The sequence below is a fragment of the Schistocerca nitens genome, chromosome 1 (assembly GCF_023898315.1).
Source record: "Schistocerca nitens isolate TAMUIC-IGC-003100 chromosome 1, iqSchNite1.1, whole genome shotgun sequence".
Taxonomy (NCBI): domain Eukaryota; kingdom Metazoa; phylum Arthropoda; class Insecta; order Orthoptera; family Acrididae; genus Schistocerca; species Schistocerca nitens.
Window position 1 is genome coordinate 1,257,005,650 of NC_064614.1, and position 24,795 is coordinate 1,257,030,444.

Consider the following 24,795-nt stretch of genomic DNA (forward strand, 5'->3'; position numbering starts at 1 on the left):
CTTTGAACATCTCAGTATATTTTGGGGGGTCCGCATACGATACGGACGCTGAGTAGTTTTGCGAGAAACGGGAACCACAAACGCGCTCCCCATTCCGCACTTGGCAATCCAGGCCTTTGTTCGGACTGTAGGCAAGTGACGTAGCGGCTTTAAACGAGAATAGGATTGGCACTAAAACTATCGGCCTAAGTGAAAAATTCTGCTACGTTCTACGCAAAATAACACACTTTACACGACGCACAAGCAAAGAGGACTTTTAACGGACAACATAAGTCTACAAGTATCAAATGACGACCGTATTTGGCAAAGTGGACATGAAACTTAGGGCGTTTGGGATGTGGTGCTTTGGAAGGGAGTCGAACGCTAGGTGGACTAGTAAGGAATCGGTGAAAGAAGAAACATGTTGAAAACACTGGCAAGAAGGGACCGGATAATAGCACATGTGTTAATTCATCAGGGAACAACTTCTACGGTAACTTCTACGGTATTAGGAGGCTAAGAACAGCATGGGAAGACGAAAATGGAAAGTTCCAAAGTAACGATAGTGCAGCGAGTTACCAATTCAGACACTGTTCTTTGACTTCAGCAGCGCAAAAGACTTTTGTGGCGTCCCCACGGTGAAGAGATGGATGAGTTAGCGATGGATGACGAATGTAAAGATGGAGAGCCGCACAGCAGTCTGTCGCTAGCCAATTAGTTTTCGGATGTCAAATCAAACACCTTTCAGCCGTCAAATTTCTATATTTATTATATTTGAATACCAGTTTCGGCGATTTACAACTCATCTTCAGGCCGCTGACCAACAAGCAGGAAGATTCCTACCCCAGTTCTGGTCAAAATAGGGGCCAACATTTAAATACTGGTGTCTGTAGATTTCTGCTTGCTACAACGATCACTTCAACCATCACAGTTGGCAGATGATTGTGGCCGCAAACATAATCAAAACTAATGGGATTGCGTCTGGCTGCTGTGTGACTCTCCTTCCTTGCAATCTACGGTTTTCTGCACAATGGAATCAAAGTTGGATGAAGAATGACTCTATTTATGGCTGTCAGAAAATATACGCTACTGGCCCTTAAAATTGCTACACCACGAAGATAACGTGCTACAGACGCGAAATTTACCCGACTGCAAGAAGATCCTGTGATATGCACATGATTAGCTTTTCAGAGCATTCACACAAGGTTGGCACCGGTGGCGACATCTACAACGTGCTGACATGAGGAAAGTTTCCAACCGATTTCTCATGCACAAACAGCAATTCACCGGCGATGCCTGGTGAAACGTTGTTGTGATGCCTCGTGTAAGGAGGAGACATGGGCACCATCACGTTTCCGACTTTGATAAAGGTCGGATTGTAGCCTATCACGACTACGGTCTATGGTATCGCGACATTGCTGCTCGCGTTGGTCGAGATCCAATGACTGTCAGCAGAATATGGAATCGGTAGTTTCAGGAGGGTAATACGGAACGCCGTACTGTATCCCAACGGCCTCGTTTCACTGGCAGCTGATATGACAGGCATCTTATCCGCGTGGCTGTAACGGATCGTGCAGCAACGTCTCGATCCCTGAGTCAACAGATGGGGACGTTTGCAAGACAACAACCATCTGCACGAACAGCTCAACGACGTTTGCCGCAGCATGGACTATCAGCTCACAGACCGTGGCTGCGGTTGCACTTGACGCTGCATCACAGACAGGAGCGACTGCGATGGTGTACTCAACGACGTACCTGGGTGCACGAATGGCAAAACGTCATTTTTACGGGTGAATCCAGGTTCAGTTTACAGCATCATGATGGTCGCATCCGTGTTTGGTGACATCGCCGTGAACGCACATTGGAAGCGTGTATTCGTCATCGCTATACTGGCGTATCACCCGGCGTGATTGTATGGGGTGCCACTGGTTACACGTCTCGGTCACCTCTTGTTCGCACTGACGGCACTTTGGACCTTACATTTCAGATGTGTTACGACCCCTGGCTCTACCCTTCATTCGATCCCCGGGAAACCCTACATTCCAGCAGGATAATGCATGACCGCATGTTGCAGGTCCTGTACAGGCCTTTCTGGATACAGAAAATGTTCGACTGCTGCCCTGGCCAGCACATCTCCAGATCTCTCACCAATTGAAAACGTCTGGTCAATGGTGACCGGGTAACTGGCTCGTCACAATACGCCAGTCACTACTCTTGTAGAACTGTGGTATCGCGTTGAAGCTGCATGGGCAGCTGTTCCTGTACACGCCATACAAGCCTTGTTTAACTCAATGGCCAGGCGTATCAAGGCCGTTATTGCGGCCTGAGGTTGTTTTTCTAGGTACTGATTTCTCAGGATCTATGCACCCAAATTGCGTGAAAATGTAATCACATGTCAGTTCTAGTATAATATATTTATGCAATGAATATACGTTTATCATCTGCATTTCTTCTTGGTGTAGCAATTCTAATGGCCCGTGGTGTAATTAAAACAAGTGGGATTGTGACTGACTGCTGTGTGCCTCTCGTTCCTTGCTACCTACGGTTGTTCTGCACAATGGTTCCTGACGGAATCAAAGATGGATGCAGAATGGCTGTATTTATGGCTGTTCTGAAAATATACTTACCGGTTGCATTCAGACACAACGCAACATGTTCAAACTGGATTGTGGAGACCAATTGGTGCAATACGGAACATGGGACTGAATATTTTTGCACCAAAACCCGATATCGCTTCTTTCAGAGAAGCAATATGTTCTATGCACAGTAGACTATTCACTTCGTTCAGTATGTCCCGCTATTGCTCTCGCTTCCACTGCAGGAAGCAACATCTTCTCCTAATATTCTCAATTTTCATGCCCTTCCGAAACCATTTTTAATTTCCGCTGCAGCCTCTTCGACGCGGAGATTGGGAAAGGTGACATTTTTGCTTTACATCCCTTTCAATTCAGCACTTTGTATTTGGTCTCTCATTTTTATTGTCCCTTCTCGGTTATTATAACCATTACTTATTATCTGTCTTCTCCAATACCTTACCCCTATTTTTTTCTAGAATTTCGAACACCTTGGAGTATTTTATATTGCGAAACGTTGTTACTAAGTTGACAAATGTCTTTGAGGTGTCTCGACTTTTGTTAAGCCTCGCCTGCATTATCAAGCGCTACGTTAGAATTACCTCCGTAGGGACTTTACCTTTTTTAATGCGAAACATATCCTCCAGTTCCTTTTCCTCTCTTCCGTGTTTATTCTTATCAACAATGTTGATGCATGAGCTATTAAGCTGCCTGTACATTAGTTTTCGCACTTATCCGTTCTTCCTATCTTTAGGAACGTGTGGGTTACATATTCCCGAAAGATATCTGGTATGTCTTCTGTCTCATGTTTTCTACACTGAAAACTGAATAGTTATTTGGTTGCCAGTTTCCTCAATGACTTCAGAAATTTCGAAAGTCTCCATTTCATCACAAGTCCTGTAAAGCTCTGTTACGTGCTGACTATAATACTGCAACATCTACTTCATCCTTGTCGACTCCAATTTCTTTTTATGATACGTGAAAGTGAGTTTCTTTACTTTGCAGAGGCCATTAATGTGCTCTCTGTACCCATCGCATCCCTCCTCTGTGTATAGCGAGGGAATTCGTCTTACACTTTTAGTGTTGACCCATTTGCTTTTAATTTCACCGAACGTTGATTTGACAGTTTTATATACCTAACATGATCTTCCAACGACAGCCTACAAGCAAAAGTGGATTTAGATCTCTCTGTAAATTAGTAGGACTAATTTGGGATCTAAAGTGCTGAGCTGTATCGCAGTTCATTTTGCCAAACCATCACACGGTAGAATATCCAGTCTGAGAATTAAGCCTATGCAGAGACAGTTCATCTTAGCCCTGTCTCATTCCATTGACAAGAGGAGGAATGCATTTCCGTGACACTGGATACTGGAGATGTGCTTAGTGCATGATGCATATATATATATACTGTGTGGGCGATACTGACACTGACACTCTGACAGTCGCCTGAGGCACATCAGAGAACTGAGGTTGTGGGGCGGGTCCCGATGACGTCACTTGACGCGCGTCAGCTGCGCTGCGTGCGGCCTGCACTGCACTTCCCAGTGGTGACGCGTGCGCTGTACTTGTCATGAGTGGCTCTCACGTGACCTGCTCACTTGACATCTATCCCGGACTCAGCGTAGTTGACCAGATGGTATTATGCCACTACACTCTTTTTTTCATAAGAATAAGCCTGATGTGAACGAACACAAATGCGATAATTGGTCAGAAGCCGTAGCACACATACACTGGTTTTGTTACGCTCTTGGAGGTAGGTTATACTTACGTATTAGACATCTTATTGGTGAGTTACGTTGAATGAAAATTTAAGGTATTCTAATTTATTAACAAAACCATCAACGTTTTTCTTATGCTCGCTTTACCTGTGTAGTTTTTATTTCAAAAATCATGTACAGTCACTCTCCGTATTGTTGTGATCAGATTCTCGCGCTGTCAACACCCAGAATGAAAATGGCTGAGGATGCTTCTTTCTCCGTAGCCAAACACGCGTGTGGAACACTGTTGAAACGTGCCGATAAATAAGTTATTCATAATGCTTTTTTTTAACATATGGAAAAAAATTGGCTTTGAAAATTTTCCGAGGGGCTATAATTGATACAGTTGACATTTACATACATATGTAGAGCGGACTCTAGCGTAGCGGTGAAGTTCATGCACTGGTCCGAGTCTCATCTTAATCATCCTTTTTTTCGTTCAATTTGAAATACCTAGATCTCGAAATTGTAAAATTCATCATAATTTTTTGTAAATAATGCACATCTACTTGTTACTAATTACGTATTGCACGTGAAATTCCCGGTTTCATTTCAAATATAAATTCTTATTTATCAATATTTTATGAAATGTTGCTGAAATTAAGAAAACATATCAATTTAATTTTTAGGACAAAAACGAAATACCAAATACTCTTTATTTGGAGTATGTCCATTGTTTTATACCACAATGCAGTCTCACAGTAACTGGAATGGTAAGCGTCGTAGAAAAACTAAAACAATCATTTTCACAGAATCTAGCACACCATAAAAATGGTGCATTTTTACGTATGCCACTGTACCATTGCAATGTGAACCCAACAGTAGTGATCTGGAGCAAAATTAAGGGAAAAATGATTCAAACGGCTCTGAGCACTATGGGACTTAACTTCTGAGGTCATCAGTCCCGTGGAACCTAGAATCACTTAAACCTAACTAACCTAAGGACATCTCAAACATCCATGCCCGAGGCAGGATTCGAACCTGCGACCGTAGCGGTCCAGCGGTTCAAGACTGTAGCGCATAGAACCGCTCGGCCACACCGGCTGGTAATTAAGGGATTTATCGCGAGAAATAACAAGACTGTTAAGCTGCCGGACGAACTGGATCTAATGCACACTGCTTTTTCACATGTCACTGCTGAACTCTGGCGTATTAAACAGTAAAACGGCACTAATAAAAGAAGTGGAGTAAATGTGGCGTCTAGGTGCCTTCGTGGATTCTGTTTTTGATCGACTCATTATCATCCTAGCAGATGACACTTCCAGAACTGAAACGTATTTCTCGGATTCGGGTAAGGAAGGAGTTAAGAGGTTATCAAGCGACTGACTGTAATTAATACGTTCAGTTCCTTCAGTTTTGAACATTACGGTGTGGGATCCGTATCAGATAGCGTTGATAGAAGAGACAGATAAGATCCAACGGAGAGCAGCGCGCTTCGTTACAGGGTCATTTAGTAATCGCGAAGGCGTTACGGAGATGATAGATAAACTCCAGTGGAAGACTCTGCAAGAGAGACGCTCAGTAGCTCGGTACGGCCTTTTGTTGAGGTTTCGAGAACATACATTCACGGAAGAGTCTAGTAGTATGTTGCTCCCTCCTATTTGTATCTCGCGAAGAGACCACGAGGATAAAATCAGAGAGTTTAGAGCCCACAAAGAGGCATACCGGCAATCTTTCTTTCCACGAACAATACGAGACTGGAGTAGAAGGGAGAACCGATTGAGATACTAATTGTACCCTCCGCCACACACCGTGAGGCGGCTTGCTGAGTATCTATGTAGATGTAGATGTAGATGCAGAAGCACTTGCTGTATGCTTCTGCATCATACATAGCTCGCTCAGAAAAATTATCCTGTTTTTCAGATAGGAATTTTCATCACTCCTGTTTCTAATTAGAATACTATATTAAATGAGAACGAGAACATTTTGTGCTTCCTGTCTCGACATCTAAGGAGCGTGCAGCAGTGCTGGAGTTTGGCCGAATATTATTTCATTCTCTTTAAAAACTAAATAACATTCGAAGCTCTATTGTTTCTCTGCTAATCCATTTTTACGTCTGAACTGCAACTGCTCACATGATTGCAGGTTTGCTGGACCAGCTAAATGGTCAGTACTGTCCAAGTTAATAGCGCCGGTAAAGCTGTAGTATTATCGTTCTGTCGATGAGCGTCTAAAACAGCGTGAAACGTACTTGACTGTACATGAGTCAACCTGGCTTCCGCTCCACGTGAAACGAAATCCAATGAGATTCAAGGAAACACGGAAGAATACGCGGCGTAATGCTTACATCAGGTTTATTCTTGTTAGGGACACAGTAGAGGTGCGGTAGACCGGCTGTTAGCTGTGCATGTGCGAACTACTGCCCCAAATTCACGAAGGTGACTGTAATGATGCATCGAAGTGGAGAGATTCAATTTTCACGAGACTAGTTTCAGTTCAGCAGACAGTTGCCCCACTAACGTTCACACGGGCTAACACTGGCCAAATGCAGCCCAACAAGTGCGTGTCCTATGTGTCAACACAGCAGAAGGCGCTGGTGTCGTGTTTTCTGCCCGGAGAGGGGAGATGTGGCCCCTGATTTGCCTATACTGCTAGTCACGCGCCACCCTTCGGGCTCCTCAGGTACTAACGTTCGCGCTGGTTGACTTTGACGGCCACTACACGAGTGGAGCTTTCCGACAACACGACATGACTGATCCGCTCTTATTTGGTATGACGTTTGCATACAAGTTAAAATTAAGGGCGCAATGATACCTTACTGTCCATTAAAATTGCTACACCAAGAGGAAATGCAGAAGATAAACGGGTATTCATTGGACAAATAAATTATATTGGAACTGACATGTGATTGCATTTTCACGCAAAATGTGTGCATAGATACTGAGAAATCACTACCTAGAACAACCACCTCTGGCCGTACCAACTGACTTGATACGCTTGGGTATTGAGTCAAACAGAGCTTGGATGGCGTGTACAGGTACAGCTGCCCATGCACCTTCAACACGATACCACAGTTCATGAAGAGCAGTGATTGGCGTATTGTGACGAGCCAGTTGCTCGGCCACCATTGACCAGACGTTTTCAATTGGTGAGAGATATGGAGAATGTGCTGACCAGGGCAGCAGTCGAAAATGACCTGTATCCAGAAAGTCCCGTACAGGACCTACACCATGCGGTCGTCCATTATCCTGTTGACATGTAGGGTTTCGCAGGGATCGAATTAAGGGTAGAGCCACGGGGCGTAACACATCTGAAATGTAACGTCCACTGTTCAAAGTGCCGTCAATGCGAACAAGAGGTGCCGCGACATGTAACCAATGGCACGCCACCCCATACCATCACGCCGGGTGATACTCCAGTATTGCGATGACGAATACACGCTTCCAATGTGCGTTCACCGCGATGTCACCAAACACGGATGCGACCATCATGATGCTGTAAATAGAACCTGGATTCATCATAAAAAATGAATATTTTCCATTTCGTCGTTGAGTACATCTTCGCAGGCGGTCCTCTCTGTGATGCAGCGTCAGGGGTAACTGCAGCCATGGTCCCCGAGCTGATAGTCCACGCTGCTCCAAACGTCGTCGAACTGTTCGTGCAGATGGTTGTTGTCTTGCAAACGTCCCCATCTGTTGATTCAGGCATAGAGACGTGGCTGCACGATCCGTCACAGCGATATGGATAAGATGCCTGTCATCTCGCCTGCTACTGATACGAGGCCGTTGGGATCCAGCACGGCGTTACTTGTTACCCTCCTGAATCCACGGATTCCATATTCTGCTAACAGTCATTGCATCTCGACCAACGCGAGCAGCAATGTCGAGATACAATAAACCGCAATCGCGATAGGCTACAATCCGACCTTTATCAAAGTCGGAAACATGATGGTGCCCATTTCTCCTCCTTACACGAGGAATCACATTAACGTTTCATCAGGCAACGCCGGTCAACTGCTGTTTGTGTATGAGAAATCGGTTGGAAACTTTCCTCAATGTGGAACGTTGTAGGTGTCGCCACCGGCGCCAACCTTGTGTGAATGCTCTGTAAAGCTAATCATTTGCATATCTCAGCATCTCCATCCTGTCGGTAAAATTTCGCGTCTGTAGCACATCATCTTCGTGGTGTGGCAACTTTATTGGCCATTGGGGTATTTCCATTCAAGAGCCCCCCTTCCCGTTTCTGCAGTCGACTCAAAATTTACAAAATGTACAGACAACTGAAAACTGTGCAATTGTCATCATATATGTGGTCCATAAATATGTTTTCCTAGAAATCGAGGAAACAAACTTTTACGACTGCCACCTATGTACATGTCAGATAAATGGCATTCAACATAAGCAGCCATGGCGTAACGTTACAAGGCATCTGGCTGGGCAGCAGATAGCCCGTGTTCCATTTCCAACATGAATTCTGCAGCGTTTTCAATTTGTATTTTTTTCCGTTCTGAAACTGGTTTTAATGGGAAGGTTGGTAAGGAATAACAACAAATTAGTCAAATAGTTTTCTCAAGCTGCTTGCATCACCGAAGTATTAAAAATTTAATACAGGTCACCGTACAACGGCTCTTTGAGTCAAGCTGTTACATGTCCTCGCTTTCCATCTAACAACTACATGGATGGTACTTGTCATATAAACATTCGAAGCAAATACAATCGTACCACCATGTACATCTAATGAATACATTCTTCGTACAACTTCATCTTCCTTTCCAAAAATTCATCGGTAAGACTTTGTTTGAATTTAAAAATATTTCTTTACCGGCAATGAACTTAGATGCATACCATGCATTCGATAACGTTATCTGAAAAATTGGTTCTGAAAGTTTGTGCAGTGAATAGTTATTGTACCCGTGCGTTTGATCAATCCCCGCATGGGTTTTCAGGAGCAGACTGCAATTTTGAAGTCTCGAAGTAACGGTTTTCACTTGGCGTTAAAATTCAACATCACACTGCTGGCACACAGACGTGCAGTTATGCGTTATTACTTCTATAGTGCAAGTCGGTTGACCATCCTCGTCTATAAAGATGCTGTCATATATGACAGTATTATATTGTCCACTCCAGGACTCCAGTGTCCGACGAAACTGATTATCAGCGAAGTATGGGTTTACAGTTCCCTTGTGATATGTTTTGTAAACTGAATTTGTCAACTTCCCGGATCTGAAGCAAGTGACTTAAATATTTTTAAGAAGGTTGTACGATTGTCCTCATCTATACGTCGGGGACTAAATTCATCATTAGGTTCTTATAAGTACGGAAAACTTTAGACGACAGTTTTCCAGACACTGTGGTGGAATATTGCGCGTTTACGGATGACTTACTTTATGTTTAACACCAATTTCATCGACCGCCCCCGGTAGCTGCGTGGTCAGCGCGACAGAATGTCACTCCTAAGGGCCTGGTTTCGATTCCCGGCTGGATAGGAGATTTTCTTCGCTCAGGGATTGGGTGTTGTGTTGTCGTAATCATCACCATTTCATCTCCATCGACGCGCAAGTCGCCGACGTAGCGTCAAATCGAACGACTGGCACCCTGCGAACGGTCTACCCGACAGGAGGCCCTAGTCACACGACATTAGCATTAACCAACTACGTCGAGGATTGGTTTGTCTCCCATATTGCTACAATGTGCATAGAATGTTCGTCTTGGCAACAGTCTTGCTGGGAACGGTTTTCATACAATGTGGCTTAAAAATTTAATTATTTACTAATCCAACTCGTCCAAGAAATTTACTTGCTTACGTTACGCTTATTCCTGATTGATTTACTTTATTATCCCACCTATTGTTAACTATTGCGAACCGGAAGAAATACAAATGAAAAACAAGCCTACACTTAATTCATTTGTGAGCGAATACAGGTTTTCTGTTTTCCAATTAGATACATTCATCGGCGTGACATATGTGCTTTCGTTAAATAGCGCTACATTACGTTTACATAATGGACCTTGCCGTTGGTGGGGAGGCTTGCGTGCCTCAACGATACATATTGCCGTACCGTAGGTGCAACCACAACGGAGGGGTATCTGTTGAGAGGCCAGACAAACGTGTGGTTCCTGAAGAGGGCAGCAGCCTATTCAGTAGTGACAGGGGTAACAGTCTGGATGATTGGCTGATCTGGCCTTGTAACACTAACAAAAATGACCTTGCTGTTCTGGTACTGCGAACGGCTGAAAGCAAGGGGAAACTACAGCCGTAATTTTTCCTGAAGGCATGCAGCTTTACTGTATGACTAAATGATGATGGCGTCCTCTTGGGTAGCATATTCCGTAGGTAAAATAGTCCCCCAATCGGATCTCCGGGCGGGGACTACTCAAAAGGACGTCGTTATCAGGAGAAAGAAAATTGGCATTCTACGTATCGGAGCGTGGAATGTCAGATCCCTTAATCGGGCAGGTAGGTTAGAAAATTTAAAAAAGGAAATGGATACGTTAAAATTAGATATAGTGGGAATTAGTGAAGTTCGGTGGCAGGAGGAACAAGACTTTTGGTCAGGTGAATACAGAGTTATAAATACAAAATCAAATAGGGGTAATGCAGGAGTAGGTTTAATAATGAATAAAAAAATAGGAGTGCGGGTAAGCTACTACAAACAGCATAGTGAACGCATTATTGTGGCCAAGATAGGTACAAAGCCCATACCTACTACAGTAGTACAAGTTTATATGCCAACTAGCTCTGCAGAAGACGAAGAAATTGATGAAATGTATGATGAGATAAAAGAAATTATTCAGGTAGTGAAGGGAGACGAAAATTTAATAGTCATGGGTGAATGGAATTCGTCAGTAGGAAAAGGGAGAGAAGGAAACATAGTAGGTGAATATGGATTGGTGCTAAGAAATCAAAGAGTAAGCCGCCTCGTAGAATTTTGCACAGAGCATAACTTAATACCAGCTAATACTTGGTTTAAGAATCATGTAAGAATTTTGTATACATGGAAGAACCCTGGAGATACAAAAAGGTATCAGATAGATTATATAATGGTAAGACAGAGATTTAGGAACCAGGTTTTAAATTGTAAGACATTTCCAGGGGCATATGTAGACTCTAACCACAATCTATTGGTTATGAACTGTAGATTAAAACTGAAGAAATTGCAAAAAGGTGGGAATTTAAGGAGACGGGACCTGGATAAACTGAAAGAACCAGAGATTGTACAGGGTTTCAGGGAGAGCATAAGGGAACAATTGACAGGAATGGGGGAAAGAAATACAGTAGAAGAAGAATGGGTAGCTTTGAGGGTTGAAATAGTGAAGGCAGCTGCGGATCAAATAGGTAAAAAGACGAGGGCTAGTAGAAACCCTTGGGTAACAGAAGAAATATTGAATTTAATTGATGAAAGGAGGAAGTATAAAAATGCAGTAAATGAAACAGGCAAAAAGGAATACTAACGTCTGAAAAATGTTATCCACAGTAAGGGCAAAATGGCTAAGCAGGTATGGCTAGAGGACAAATGTAAGGATGTAGAGGCTTATCTCACTAGGGGTATGATAGATACTGCCTACAGGAAAATTAAAGAGTCCTTTGGCGAAAGGAGAACCACTTGCATGAATATCAAGAGCTCACATGGAAACACAGTTCTAAGCAAAGAAGGGAAAGCAGAGAGGTGTAAGGAGTATATAGAGGGCCTATACAAGGGCGATATACTTGAGGATAATATTATGGAAATGGAAGACGATGTAAATAAAGACGAAATGGGAGATACAATACTGCGTGAAGAGTTTGACAGAGCACTGAAAGACCTGAGTCGAAACAGGGCCCCGGGAATAGACAACATCCCATTAGAACTACTGATGGCCTTGGGAGAGCCAGTCATGTCAAAACTCTACCATCTGGTGAGCAAGATGTATGAAACAGGCGAAATACCCACAGACTTCAAGAAGAATATAATAATCCCAATCCCAAAGAAAGCAGATGTGAAAATTACCGAACTAGCACTTTAATAAGTCACAGCTGCAAAATACTAACGCGAATTCTTTACAGACGAATGGAAAAACTGATGGAAGCCGACCACGGGGTAGATCAATCTGTATTCCGTAGAAACGTTGGAACACGTGAGGCAATACTGACACTACGACTTATCTTAGAAGAAAGATTAAGGAAAGGCAAACCTACGTTCCTAGCATTTGTAGACTTAGAGAAAGCTTATGACAATGTTGATTGGAATTCTCTCTTTCAAATTCTAAAGGTGGCAGGGGTAAAATACAGAGATGAAAGACTATTTACAATTTGTACAGAAAGCAGATGGCAGTTATAAGAGTCGAGGGGTATGAAATGGAAGCAGTGGTTGGGAAGGGAGTGAGACACGATTGTAGCCTATCCCCGGTGTTCTTCAATGTTTTGAGGCATCAAGGGCTCACAAATTAACATTGGAGGGCAGCGTGGAGCGTAAAAATCGTAGAGGGAGACCAAGAGATCAATACACTAAGCAGATTGAGAAGGATGTAGGTTGCAGTAGGTACTGGGAGATGAAGAAGCTTGCACAGGATAGAGTAGCATGGAGAGCTGCATCAAACCAGACTGAATACCACAACAACAACAACAACGTATTACTTCATACTAAATTTTTAAATCTATATCTCACTCTTTGATCTGCTTACCACTTTCGATTTTTCCTGTTTTGAGATGGTGTCCAAGGACTGCCATATATTCTGAATTCATGATGAATATGTTCAGTTATGTAAATTAAGAACAGCTCCTTGAAACCCATTGACGTTCTAAGAATAACTTGGTCCTCAGCAAAATGCAGTGTGGTAACATATGGCTGATAACTTTAAAATGTTTTATCATCTGTATCCACAATTTGGTTGCACACATTAAAAAGAATATGTGAAAGGGGACAGCTTTATCTATCTCATTAGCTTATTTCAGATTTCTTATGTCTGCTGGCCACAGATTTTATTTCTTTCTTATTGTTCATACCAGATGAGATAGAATTCCTCTGATTCTTAAAAGAACCCTTAGTTTTACTTCTGGTACATTTCACCTTTTCATACATTTTTGTTCCCACTGAAGAATTTCTTTTCCAAATAATTGGTGTACAGTATACTACATACCTGTGACTTCAACTTCTTTTCCTACTAGACTCCGTACGTTCTCTGTAATAACATCACACAGTAGCCATTTTTTTGTCAATGTTCTGACTGGTTGTACAACAACGAATTCTTCTCCTATGCCAAGTTCTTTACATCAGAATAGCACTAACATCTTACATGATGACTTATTTGTCGGATATACTGCATTTTCTGTATTCTTCAACTTGTTTTACCCTCTACAACTGCCAATAATACCTAAAGAGTTATTTCTTCCTGTCAACCTGTTCCTTCTTTCTGTCGGATTTCCACATATTTCTCCCTTTTGCCGTTTCTTCTTCATTTCACATCTTGTCTAACCACCCAATTTTCGGCATCCTTATATAACACTATATCTGAAATGCTTCGATTCTCTTCTTTTTTGCTTTTTTCATAGTCCATGATTATCTTCCATACAGTGCTGTACTCCAAACACGTATTCTCTAAGATTTGTCCGTCAATTCACGACCAATTTTCAGTAATAGTACTTTTGGTCATAAATGCCTTCCTCTCCATGCTAGACTGCTTTTTATGTCCTCCTTTCTTCAAGTGCTATGTGTCATTTTGCATCAAAGGGAGTAGAACGATTTCATTTCATCTACTTCTTGGACTTCAATCTTGATGGGCAGTTATGCACTTGCCTCATTTCTGCTACTCCTTATTACCATTGTCTTTCACTAGTTTATTCTCAGTTCATATTATTTGCTGAGTAAACTGTTTATTCCTTTCAGTAAGTGCTATAATTCTTTATTACCTACAATCAACAACTAATATTCTTTATTTCCATAATTGCTACTTCGACAAATGGATTCAACTGTGTGGGAGAAAGACTGCATTCTTATTTAGCACTGAAGCAGGTTATAGTTGTATTAACGCTAGAACAGTCGTGCTAAAAATTGATTCAAGAATTATTGGGCTGTGTTTGTGGGACCCAATACACAAAACACTTATAGCAAGTGATAAACGGTATATGTACATCAAATGTCGAATTTTTACTGTGTTCAGGTAGTACTAGACGCTATAGTGACATCATTTTCTGAATTATATAATAATTGCAGAGAAAAAACGATGAAACATACTCCCTTGTAAAACTAAATGTAAGTAAACTGGAAATACATGTAAATTTGATTCAAATTCGAATATTAATGAGAGTGAATTGTACAACTAAAAGGTAGATACGTTGATTTATTGTAACATAAATAAAAATTGTGACTATTATGAATAGTCTGTGAGATATCATCCTCTAAAAATTATCATTTTTCAAAACAGCACAGCAAATCATTAAGAATATGTCAAGCATAACCACATGTTGGAAATCCTGCAAAACTTTCTAGTTTTGCTGTCCTTACCTTTGTAGTAACCTCCACTCTCCATGGATCTTAAACTATTCTTTGTTCTTGGGTGCTGGAGAGGTTACAGGCAAGGCTGTGTATTCGGCGTGGGAGGCTTTGCTGGGTTGCACTCATTGTGACATATGTGGTAATGAGACAGTTTCCTAGGGTTCTGAGGTATTCTTTGTAACTCAAATGCTTTTGCTCGCTTTGAATACAATGTCGCCATTGGGAGCAGCAATGTTCAGCTGAAAAAAGAGAGAGAGGCCACTGTCTTGTCCATCTACCCACAGTGTGTTCACCATACGTAGCATCAACGACATTTACGCCATCCTTTGTTTTGTTGTAGTACTTTGTTATACTTGCTTTTCGCCGCCCTCACAGACCAGTTTCATCATCACACTGCATTGATCAAATAAGTAGTACTGATGTATTTCATTTTGGTACATACAAAAGTAATTTGATATCTTCCTGAATTTCAACCATACTTGAGCACTCTTATTTTGAATTTTTCCTATAAGTAGACAACTGGAATTTTAGTCTTATTTTTTTAACCTACCAACAATAGTAATATTGTTATTTTTAGTACTGCTTTGACGATTTAATAACAAATAAACAAATTGTCTAGTGTCAGATTTCTTCCACACCCTTTCACTCTGTCTACAAGATGCATAACAATATTGTCTGCCTTATTACTGACATTGTACGGTCCTTGTGCTTGTGCATCTGCATAGACTTCCTAATATTTTACATATTACTAACACTTTTTAGAACAAATCACGGTGGAAACCTTGAACCTGTACTTGGCGGGTTTATTTGGGATATACATCCTGTACTTGCACCTGCCTCTATGTGGAACGAATATTTCCTACAAAGTAAAGGTTTTGACGGAGCAAAATATGTACTGCAGTTGGAGAGAAATATATCAAGAATATATCTTATGGTAGAAAGATTATCCTGTGCTTCTCTTTCTTCTATCATATGGATATTTTCAAACCTCATTTAATGAGTCAAAAATCTCAACCTTTTCAATGACGTACTTGCTTGGAAAATTTCTCTTACAGTTTGGTCTGTATGCCAAACATCTTGCAGCGCAATGTTACAGCTAAGTAAAGTAGGCCAATATATGCCTTTCATTCATCAAAACTTGTAGGCCTACCCATATTTGGGTTAATTGTATGTTTCGAAGTGATATAGTTGATTCAAGCAATAAATCAATCAATGGACTGCTAAAAAATAACAGCCATGATTCTAACCATATATGTACATCCATCACAGCTCGAATACTTCCAGGAAAATGCATGGTAACTATGTCATGGCATCTTGTTCGAACACTTTGTGTGAAACAAGTTTTTCTCCATTGAGTGGCTCTCTTCCTTCCTTAGGTAACGAGCTTGAGTCAGTTATAGGAGTTATAGTTGAACCAACAACCAGGTGCTTCGATGATGGCAGAAGGCTGAAAATCTTCCTCTTCACCACCACTTCTTTCGCTATCACTGTCATAATCATTACTTCTTTTGAAGTGTGGATCCACATCAGAATCGTCTATTTCATTCCTATCACTGTATAAATTAAGAACATTTCACTGTATCAAAGATATCCCCATGTCATTTTATATTGTAAACTATTGACAATGATTATTCGGTACTAGGACAGCACAAATAGTTCAGAAAATAGCTCAATTATAGGCCTATACAAAAATAACAACAGTGTGAGTTATGACGAGAATGGATGGCAGAAAATGGAGAGGCAAAGCAACTGCTAATATAGCAGATAACTGATGATGATGATGACCAAAATAAAAAAGTGATCGCACTGACAGACCTGCGCGCTTCCTGGAAGACTGTCAAACAGTGACTAACGAAGGAAAACGCCAATCACGACGTGAATGGTTTCTCTCCGATGTTTTAGGAAGCTAGCAGAGTGCTCGAGTCAAATTGGGAACTAGAAGAATATAAATCCAGTGAAACCAAAACTAGTAAGTCTCACAGACCAAGCCCTATGATTCTACAATTAACTGGAAAATTTTTCCACTACTAGTACAAATGGTTCAAATGGCTCTGAGTACTATGAGACTGAACTACTTAAACCTAACTAACCGAAGGACATCACACACAATCATGCCAGAGGCAGATTCGAACCTGCGACTGTAGCTTTCGCGCGGTTCCAGACTGTAGTGCTTAGAACCGCTCGGCCACTCCAGCCGGCACTTGCACAAATCTGATGTTGAAAACTTATTGGTTCAGTTTCAAAATGAAAGAATGCAGAGTTGCGCTAGAGGCAATGCGGATGGCCAGTTGCTGGCAGCTAGTGAGTAATATGTAGTGAATGATATAGTGGTGACTCACTCCGCAGTTGCATCATCTGAGGGCTTCTATTCAGGTAAAGAGGGAATTATTAACAAACGACCAGTTATCGACTGGTGACGACAATGACTCTCTCTGAGTTGATCCATGTGGGGTGAGCCCAGAGCAAACATATGATGCCTGCACACACGAAACCGCCACCTAAGTGCAACTGGACTCATTCGAGATGGTCATTAGCACCATCTGGTCATTAGCGCCGAGCACTGTCATTACTGGAGGTAATATCGCTCACATTTGGCAGTTTGCGTAAGGTGAGAGAATAGATCTGACGGCTAGCAGCGCAGATGGCAGTGCATTGGACTGGGGAATGGCAGAGTGGGGAGCAAGTGATAAACCTTACCCTCCCACCCTTCGACCCACACAGCAGCCAGGTCTACAGACTAAAAATGCTACACGATTCATTGTAGCGTTCTGGTTGGCAGCGCTCTACTGCGTCACATGTTCCTTGATCGTACTATAGCAGTGTTTGCCTCCTTAAACACACACAGAAATTCTTTGGCATTGACATGGCACAGCATAATGCTCAAACAGTGTAGGAATAAAATATCGAGTCTACACATCTTACCTTTATTTTTCATGTGGGAAACATAAAACCCAAGACCACCATCATCTGATCGATTAGCTCTCGTAACAACTACATACACTTATGCATCTTTGCTGTTGCTGTTCTCATCGTCTAATAGAGAAAGTACAATATTTTGTATGGATTACTGTCTTACGCCTTTTGTACGTTCGATCTGGTAATTTCTTACAACATATGGCTCTTCCAATTTAGTGATGCTATTTATGTGCCATCCGTATTTACCAGTCTGTCTGTCATTGTAAATGATTTATTTTATTCTGTGTCATCTGCTTTTATCTAAGCCTGGACAAGTTTAAGCATTCCGTTTTCAGGCCACGAGTTGCCTACCGGGACCATACGACCGACGTGTCATCCTCAGAGGAGGATGCGGATAGGAGGGGCGTAGGGTCAGCACTCCGCTCTCGTGGTCGTTATGATGGTATTCTTGACCGAAGCCGCTACTAATCGGTGTAGTAGCTCCTCAATTGGCATCACGAGGCTGAGTACACCCCGAAAAATTGCATGGCGGCTGGACGGTGACCCACCAGAATGACGGCCACACCCAACAACGCTTAACTTCGGTGAACTCACGGGGACCGGTGTAACCTCTGCGGCAAGCCCGTTGCCCTGAACGAGTTTAACGGCATTTTAATGGCAATGTTATTGCGGAACACTTATGACTTCGTGGATGTGGTTCTCTTACATACTGCATCTTCTGTGGCTTGTTGTGTTCCACTAATTCCAGAAATTCTGCTTTTTGCCTATTCTGTTAAAAATTTATTTTAATAGTTTTCGACCAGCTCACTATTTCGTCTCTTCTTGTGGCAACTGTTGGTGCTTATTTAACTATACAGCATAGTCCGGAACATTATCTATTATGAAACAGTTACGAGACCAGACATTTGGTAGCAAATGTTGTTGTGGTCTTCAGTCCTGAGACTGGTTTGATGCAGCTCTCCATGCTACTCTATCCTGTGCAAGTTTCTTCATCTCCCAGTACCTACTGCAACCTCCATCCTTCTGAATCTGCTTAGTGTATTCATCTCTTGGTCTCCCTCTACGATTTTTACCCTCCACGCTGCCCTCCAATGCTAAATTTGTGATCCCTTGATGCCTCAAAACATGTCCTACCAACCGATCTCTTCTTCTAGTCAAGTTGTGCCACAAACTACTATTCTCCCCAATCCTATTCAATACCGCCTCATTAGTTACGTGATCTACCCACCTTATCTTCAGCATTCTTCTGTAGCACCACATTTCGAAAGCTTCTATTCTCTTCTTGTCCAAACTGGTTATCGTCCATGTTTCACTTCCATACATGGCTACACTCCATACAAATACTTTCAGAAACGACTTCCTGGCACTTAAATCTATACTAGATGTTTACAAATTTCTCTTCTTCAGAAACGATTTCCTTGCCATTGCCAGTCTACATTTTATATCCTCTCTACTTCGACCATCATCAGCTATTTTACTTCCTAAATAGGAAAACTCCTTTACTACTTTGTCTCATTTCCTAATCTAATCCCCTCAGCATCACCCGATTTAATTTGACTACATTCCATTATCCTCGTTTTGCTTTTGTTGATGTTCATCTTATATCCTCCTTTCAACACACTGCCCATTACGTTCAACTGCTCTTCCAAGTCCTTTGCTGTCTCTGACAGAATTACAATGTAATCGGCGAACCTCAAAGTTTTTACTTCTTCTCCATGAATTTTAATACCTACTCCGAATTTATCTTTTGTTTCCTTTACTGCTTGCTCAATACACAGATTGAATAACATCGGGGAGAGGCTACAACCCTGTCTCACTCCTTTCCCAACCACTGTTTCCCTTTCATGCCCCTCGACTCTTATAACTGCCATCTGGTTTCTGTACAAATTGTAAATAGCCTTCCGCTCCTTGTATTTTACCCCTGCCACCTTAAGAAATTTGAAAGAGAGTATTCCAGCTAACGTTGTCAAAAGCTTTCTCTAAGTCTACAAATGCTAGAAACGTAGGTTTGCCGTTCCTTAATCTTTCTTCTGAGATAAGTCGTAGTGTCAGTATTGCCTCACGTGTTCAAACATTTCTACGGAATCCAAACTGATCCTCCCCGAGGTCCGCTTCTACCAGTTTTTCCATTCGTCTGTAAAGAATTCACGTTAGTATTTTGCAGCTGTGACTAATTAAACAGATAGTTCGGTAATTTTCACATCTGTCAACACCTGCTTTCTTTGGGATTGGAATTATTATATTCTTCTTGAAGTCACTGGCTATTTCGCCTGTCTCATTCATCTTGCTCACCAGATGGTACGGTTTTGTCATGACTGGCTCTCCCAAGGCCATCAGTAGTTCTAATGGAATGTTGTCTACTCCTGGGGCCTTGTTTCGACTCAGGTCTTTCAGTGCTCTGTCAAACTCTTCACGCAGTATCTTATCTCCCATTTCATCTTCATCTACATCCTCTTCCATTTCCATAATATTGTCCTCAAGTACATCGCCCTTGTATAGGCCCTCTATATACTCCTTCCACCTTTCTGCCTTCCCTTCTTTGCTTAGAACTGGGTTGCCATCTGAGCTCTTGATATTCATACAAGTGGTTCTCTTCTCTCTAAAGGTCTCTTTAATTTTCCTGTAGGCAGTATCTATCTTACCCGTAGTGAGACAAGGCTCTACATCCTTACATTTGTCCTCTAGCCATCCCTGCTTAGCCATTTTGCACTTCCTGTCGATCTCATTTTTGAGACGTTTGTATTCCTTTTCGCCTGCTTCATTTACTGCATTTTTATATGTTCTCCTTTCATCAATTAAATTCAATATTTCTTCTGTTACCCAAGGATTTCTATTAGACCTCGTCTTTTTACCTACTTGATCCTCTGCTGCCTTCACTATTTCATCCCTCAGAGGTACCCATTCTTCTCCTACTGTATTTCTTTCCCCCATTCCTGCCAATTGTTCCCTTATCCTCTCCCTGAAACTCTCTATAACCTCTGGTTCTTTCAGTTTATGCAGGTCCCATGTCCTTAAATTACCACCTTTTTGCAGTTTCTTCAGTTTCAATCTGCAGTTCATAACCAGTAAATTGTGGTCAGAAACTACATCTGCTCCTGGAAATGTCTTACAATATATAACCTGGTTCCTAAATCTCTGTCTTACCATTATATAATCTAGCAAATAAACAAAGAAAAAGTCTTTAAATTTATCTGGATTCATTTTCTAATGGCAATTGACTTTTTTTATCTGAAATATCATCATAGCACTGGGCACAAAACCATTCGTAGAGCTGGCTCGAATAATAACTAATCTTCCTCTATTAACAGTCGGCACACTCATAGTTGTGATGAAGCCACCCTGTGAATCACTTTATTCAATTGTATCAAGACGCCCCGCATTGTCCCTTTCATTTACAAAGTAAACACGCAGTCTGTATATAAATTCGTGTGATTGAGATTTCAGCGTAGCTCCTTCCCCAAAAGTTTCCTGTTCTGCACTGCACTAAGCAATTTTCCACACACGGCAATAAACTCAGAGAATTAATGGGATTCAAACATACACACTCAAACTTGAACGAAGCACTCAGCACCACCCAACAGTTCGGCAACACTGGGACGTCGTCACGGTAACATGAACAAAATCCCATGATCCGATTGGCCAGTCGTGGGAGCGCGAAGCCCGTGCGCCAAGTGCACTTCACCTGTCAGAACTCGTCTCTCGCCATACGGAGTCCGTGTGAAGTTCATCAGCCTCTCTCTGACGCGCACACAGGATCGCTCGCTGGTCGACTAATGCGGCGCTCGTGCTCACTACGCCAGCGACGCTGCGGCTCACCTGATGCCGCCGCGGGACGTGTCGTAGTTGAGGAGGCGCGCGCCGTGCCGCCAGGTGATGTAGCCCGCGTGCTGCTGCGCCGCCGGCGCCTGGCTCACCACGCACTTGAGCTCGATGGTGCTGCCCTCCTTGTAGAAGCGGTCCTGCACCGCCGGGTCGCCCCGCTCGTCCACTATCTCAACCCGGGGAACTGGACGACACAAAACGGTCATCAAAGGGCGTCTTCTGTAGTTAGCAACTACCTAACAACGATTTAAAAATATAGTAAGATGCAGCTTCAGGAAGGCTTTAAACCTATCTGATATTAATAATGTCACAATAAAAGCAATTCAATACCTGTATTAAAACTGTATAACAAGAAAAAAATTTTTTAAGTCTTTTGCATTGTAAGTTAGAAAGGACTTATGTCAAGGTTGCACCCTGTCAAATGTGCTTCATGAAATATACAGTACTGGACATTAAAATTCCTACACCAAGAAGAAATGCAGATGATAAACGGGTGTTCACTGGAACTGACATGTGATTACATTTTCACGCAATTTGGGTGCCTAGATCGTTAGAAATCAGTACGCAGAACAACCACCTCTGGCCGTAATAACGGCCTTGATACGCCTGGGCATTGCGTCTAACAGAGTTTGGATGGCGTGTACAGGTACAGCTGCTCATGCAGCTTCAACACGATACCACAGTTCATAAAGAGTAGGTACTGACATATTGTGACGAGCCAGTTGCTCGGGCACCATTGACCACACGTTTTCAGTAGGTGAGAGATCTGGAGAATGTGCTGGCCAGGGCAGCAGTCGAACATATTCTGTATCCAGAAAGACCAGCACAGGACCAGCAACATGCGGTAGTGCATTATCCTTCTGAAATGTACGGTTTCGCAGGGATCGAACGAAGAGTAGAGCCACGGATCGTAACACATCTGAAATGTAACATACACTGTTCAAAGTGCCGTCATTGCAAACAAGAGGTGACCGAGACGTGTAACTTGTAGCACACCTCACCATCACGCCGGGTGCTTCGCCAGTGTGACGATGATGATTACACGCTTCCAATGTGCGTCCACTGCGATGTCGCCAAACACCGATGCGACCATCATGATGCTGTAAGCAGAATCTGGATACATCCGTAAAAATGACGTTTTGCCATTCGTGCACACCCATGAACCATGGACCTTGCCGTTGGTGTGGAGCCACCAGACAAACGCGTGGGGCAGCAGCCTTTTCAGTAGTGGCATGGGAAACAGTTTGGATGATTGACTAATCTGCCCTTGTAACACTAACCAAAATGACCTTGCTGTTCCGGTACTGCGAACGGCTGAAAGCAAGGGGAAACTACAGCCGTAATTTTTCCCGAGGGCATGCAGCTTTACTGTATGATTAAATGATGATGGCGTCCTCTTGGGTAAAATATTCCGGAGGTAAAATAGTCCCCCATAAGGATCTCCGGGCGGGGACTACCCAAGAGGACGTCGTTATCAGCACAAAGAACACTGGCGTTCTACGGAGCGTGGAATGTCAGATCCCTTAATCGGACAGGTAGGTTAGAAAATTTTAAAAGGGAAGTCGATAGGTTAAAGTTAGATATAGTGGGAATTAGTGAAGTTCGGTGGCAGGAAGAACAAGACTTTTGGTCAGGTGAATACAGAGTTATAAACACAAAACAAATAGGGGTAATGCAGGAGTAGGTTTATTAATGAATAAAAAAGTAGCAGTACGGGTAAGCTACTACAAACAGCATAGTGAACGCATTATTGTGGCCAAGATAGGCACGAAGCCCACGCCTACTACAGTAGTACAAGTTTATATGCCAAGTAGCTCTGCAGATGATGAAGAAATTGATGATATGTATGAGGAGATAAAAGAAATTATTCAGGTAGTGAAGGGAGACAAAAATTTAATAGATAAGGATGACTTGAATTCTAGAATAGGAAAAGGGACAGAAGGAAACATAGTAGGTGAATATGGATTGGGGCTAAGAAACGAAAGAGGCAGCCGCATAGTAGAATTTTTCGCAGAGCGTAACTAAATCATAGCTAACACTAGGTTCAAGAATCATGGAAGAAGGTTGTATACATGGAAGATCTCTGGAAATACTAATAGGTATCAGATAGATTATATAATAGTAAGACAGAGATTTAGCAACCAGGTTTTAAATTGTAAGACATTTCCAGGGGCAGATGTGGACTCTGAAAACATATTAGTTATGAACTGTAGATTAAGACTGAAGAAACTGAAAAAAGGTAGGAATTTAAGGAGATGGGTCTTGGATAACCTGAAGGAACCAGAGATTGTACAGAGTTTCAGGAAGAGCATAAGGGAACAACTGCCAGGAATGGGGGAAAGAAATACAGTATAAGAAGAATGGGTAGCTTTGAGGGATGAAATAGTGAAGGCAGCAGAGGATCAAATAGGTAAAAAGACGAGGGCTAGTAGAAATCCTCGGGTAACAGAAGAAATATTGAATTTCATTGATGAAAGGAGAAAATATAAAAATACAGTAAATGAAGCAGGCGAAAAGGAATACAAACGTCTCAAAAATGAGATCGACAGGAAGTGCAAAATGGCTAAGCAGGGATGGCTAGAGGACAAATGTAAGGATGTAGAGGCTTGTCTCACTAGGGGTATGATAGATACTGCCTACAGGAAAATTAAAGAGTCCTTTGGCGAAAGGAGAACCACTTGCATGAATATCAAGAGCTTTGATGGAAACCCAGTTCTAAGTAAAGAACGAAAGCAGAAAGGTGTAAGGAGTATATAGAGGGCCTATACAAGGGCGATGTACTTGAGGATAAAATTATGGAAATGGAAGAGGATGTAGATAAAAACGAATTGGGAGATACAATAATGCGTGAAGAGTTTGACAGAGCACTGAAAGACCTGAGTCGAAACAGGGCCCGGGAATAGACAACATTCCATTAGAACAACTGACGGCCTTCGGAGAGCCAGTTATGTTAAAACTCTTACCATCTGGTGAGCAAGATGTATGAGACAGGCGAAATACCCACAGACTTCAAGAAGAATATAATAATCCCAATCCCAAGGAAAGCAGATGTGAGAATTACCGAACTATCAGTTTAATAAGTCACAGCTGCAAAATACTAACGCGAATTCTATACAGACGAATGGAAAAACTGATAGAAGCCGACCTCGGGGAAGATCAGTTTGGATTCCGTAGAAATGTTGGAACACGTGAAGCTGTGCTCACCCTACGATTTATCTTACAAGAAAGATTAAGGAAAGACAAACCTACGTCTCTAGCATTTGTAGACTTAGAGAAAGCTTCTCACAATGTTGATTGAAATACTCTCCTTCAAATTCTGAAGGTGGCAGGGGTAAAA

At 42.2% G+C, this 24,795-nt stretch overlaps 1 protein-coding gene across 3 annotated transcripts in view; it reads right to left on the minus strand.

The window, feature by feature from the left end:
* Nucleotides 1–24,795, minus strand: part of LOC126239825 (nectin-4-like) — a 470,862-nt gene that overhangs the window by 35,179 nt on the left and 410,888 nt on the right. For all 3 annotated transcript variants that reach the window (XM_049947887.1, XM_049947888.1, XM_049947889.1), the window contains exon 5: nucleotides 21,453–21,642. In XM_049947887.1, coding sequence (XP_049803844.1) covers nucleotides 21,453–21,642 — 190 coding nt within the window. The remainder of the gene's footprint in view (nucleotides 1–21,452; nucleotides 21,643–24,795) is intronic.